The sequence below is a fragment of the Octodon degus genome, unplaced genomic scaffold (assembly GCF_000260255.1).
Source record: "Octodon degus isolate 3935 unplaced genomic scaffold, OctDeg1.0 scaffold00733, whole genome shotgun sequence".
In the NCBI taxonomy this organism is placed as follows: Eukaryota; Metazoa; Chordata; class Mammalia; order Rodentia; family Octodontidae; genus Octodon; species Octodon degus.
The window spans coordinates 35,246-38,614 of record NW_004525309.1 but is presented as its reverse complement, the minus strand read 5'-3'; the positions used below and the strand labels follow the sequence as shown (position 1 = coordinate 38,614).

The 3,369-nt window shown below is 39.7% G+C and overlaps 1 protein-coding gene across 1 annotated transcript in view; it reads right to left on the bottom strand.

Annotated features, from left to right (window-relative positions):
* Window positions 1–1,542, bottom strand: part of LOC111814864 (putative neuroblastoma breakpoint family member 5) — a 16,868-nt gene extending 15,326 nt beyond the window's left edge. The window contains exon 1 of the mRNA XM_023708765.1: window positions 1,447–1,542. Coding sequence (XP_023564533.1) covers window positions 1,447–1,542 — 96 coding nt within the window. The remainder of the gene's footprint in view (window positions 1–1,446) is intronic.
* Window positions 1,543–3,369: the final 1,827 nt, after the last annotated feature.

Sequence of the window (3,369 nt, the reverse complement as noted above, 5' to 3'; positions counted from 1 at the left end):
AAGCATGGGGCTCACTGTGGCTGATGGGATCCACATCTTCATCTCACCTTGACTTCATGTTTCATTGCTGAAACCCTAGCTGTACAGTCTAGCCAGCTGGCCTTGCTGTGTCCCTGCAGGTTCACTAGCTCAGCTATATGTAGACGGGGCACTTCCTTAGTATCCCAGGAATGCCTCCCACAACACAGGGGTTCCCTGTGGTTCTCTTGGACTTAAGGGAAAAGCTTACAACCTAAGGCTCAGGGCTTCTTCCTGAGGGCAATTCCTGGTCTCCATGGTGACAGTTATGGCTACTATACTTTCAGTTAGCAGCAGAATTCTCCATAAGCCCAATAAAACAGGAGTACATGACAAACCTCTTTCCCCAGCATACTCTGAATAATGATTTGGCATGAAGGTGTCAACAGAAGCTTAAATTAAACAGAATATCATTGGTCCTAAACCTCTAGGCCAACAGTGGTATTATTCATCTGCAGGATCTCCTAGGGTACAGTAATGGTCTAATAACAATGAGATACCTGATCTTGAAAAAACAAGTAATTCCATATTTGGAAAAGGAATCAGTAACATATTTGGACCCTAATCTTATTCTATACTTTACTCTAAAATAATAACCCACATGTTCATCATGTCATTTGAGGTAAGAGAATCACTGTGAGTTTGAGGTCAGCCTGGGCCACCTAGTGAGTTAAAGACCATACTCATCGATATAGTAAAACCCTTTCTCAGAAATTAAAATTGTGAGAATTTAAAAAGAGTAAGAATTTGGAGAATGCTTCAAATCTCCATTTTTCCACCATCATTACCTTAAGACAAAAGCTAACAATTAGCTTTCTGGGAACATAGAAGGAAAATCAATTTTGGAGAGAAGCGCCTTTCTCAGAATTAAAGAACTTATTCACCACTTTGGGGATCATGAACCATAGAACTTACTGTGCTTTTTCAGCTCATTTGTATGAAATAGACAGTAGCTTCAGATACAAGAAAATGTTGTTTCAGTTCATGAAACTTCTTACTCTTCTCCAGCTCTGATTGTAATTCCTGTTCATTGTCTGAAATACTCAGTTCCACCTTTGAATAACAACAAGGCCCAAGGTGTATTCCCATGACAATGGATGTGGTGGAACAGGTAGAGCCAGAGACTGTGGAGAAGACCCAAACACGTAATAGGTTAAAATCAAATGAAAGGGAATAGGTTGTATGAGGACTGGGGGTGACAACTGCTATGCTTATTAACTTACTATTGAGATAAAGTTGATCGATACCCACAACACTTGAGAATCCTTAACCTAAAAACAAGTATCAGTAATCAGAGTTGAAGGCTCTGCCTATAGCTCAGTCTCCCGCAGGATCTGAGACACAAGGCCCAGCAAAGCAGGTCAGGTTGGCAATTGAAACTAGGGTACAAGAAGCTGGTGATATCATGGAATGGTCAGGAGACCTCACTCCAACTGCCTTCTCCATGTTTATACTCAGATAGTGAGTCTTGTCCAAGAACAACTGACGACAAACACTCTGCCGTTCTACGGTCTTAATACTCATGCCTTCTTGAGCCAACTTCTAGGACCTCTTTCCCAAATACTAACACATATTTCCCAGTGCTCTTCCTTATATATGAATAAAGTCATCAAAGCAGAAATCATTTCCAGACATTTTCCTTAGCACTGTCCTGAAGACATCTTGACACTTCCTTAATCATGAAAGCACATGTAAGGTTTTTATTTTTTAAGTGAAAAGTATAAAACAATGAGAATGTAAAAATCCAAAAGTATCACGATGGTCTTCTCTGAATATTTCTCCATTATTTCTAAATTCATTAAATTTACAAGAAGGAGCATTAAATAATACTAAGAAAATGAAAGGCTTATTTTAAATTTTTAACATTACTTCTCCATATTATTCTTGCTACTCTATTTTTATGTTGCATTGTTTTTTATCCCTGTGACATCTAGGGCTTTCATTTCACCCAAGTTCAATTCAACATCACTGCCTCTTCACATACAGAATGGTGGTGGTAGCAGGGCAAAGCCCGATAATGGATTTTTTCTTAATTTTGCTTTGTACATCAGTATTGACTATAGATGATAGCCATTCTGGTCCCAAAAGGGCTTCTTACTAGCATCTAAGTGAGTACAATAGTTCAGTGGATAAAAGTTTGTGTATGTTCAATGACTCTTTGGAAAACATTTGTAAATATGACACATTTTTAACTCTTCATTCAGTTCACCCATGTGTTCTGCAAAACTGAGCTCATAAGGAGCTTTTTATGGCGTATGGCTGGATGGGTCTGTGGGAGGTAACCTTGGGTTATGGATCCATGGCTGAGTTCCATTAACATAACATAGTAAGAGCCTATGCATGAGCCCAGGGTAAGGATGACCCACAGTACACAAGTGCAAGAGTGTTCAGAGTCAAGGAAGCTGAAGCTGAGCTCCCAGGCACTTGGGAAGTGATGCCCTGAGCAGCTTCTCTTCCGGTGGTGATCTCCACCTAGAATTTTGGAGTCTCTGGCTTCACTGGGCTCCTAAGCTAACCAGACCTGTTCAGATTATTTTCTGTGCTTACTAAAGTGGGAGAAACAAAAGATATGATTATGGGCCTGTGGAGATAGTTCAGTGGTTTAAGTGCCTGCCTAGTCAAGCACAAAGTCCTAGAATTCCATTCCTTTGACCACATGCCTGGCAGTCCCACCCTAGGTGCACACAGCCAGCCATTAAGATGGGGTGTGGTGGTGCAATTTTTTAATCCCTGTGCTAGGGAAGCTGAAACAGGAGGATCACTAAGAGTCTGAGCTACATAGTGAGACCCTGTAACAAATACATTGAAAAAAATTATCATGGGCCATTTGAGCATGTAAAGGTATTAAACCTCTAGCAGTTGCTGATAGACAACTCTAACAGTCACTTTTTTTAATGTTAGATGCATTTTTTTTTTTCCATTAGCAGTCACTTTTGAAAGACAGACTCTTCATGACAAACCATCTTCCAATTACACCTTGTAAGAATACTGGTTTTAGATGTATCTGAGGCATTAAAGAAATTCTTGACCATGAGTAGAAGTTACCCTCAGCCCACCAAATGAAGGATAAATTCAATGCACAGTTATTGCAGAACATGCCTTTCTCTAAAGTATAATATTAAATTGAGCTTTCTGGAGAACCAGTCCTAGCCCAGGCCTGGGAATTTAAAGTTCAACATATCAATACTTGGTTAAAAATACCTGTTCCATATTATGCCTAACATGTGTGATATGCAGACAGATAGTGAGCTTAAGCTTAACAGTCTAAGTTGTATGGCAATAACAATAAGCTTGTCTTCTGGATGGTTAACAACCTAAGTTTGCAGACCAAAATTAGAGAAAAAGGAGGGC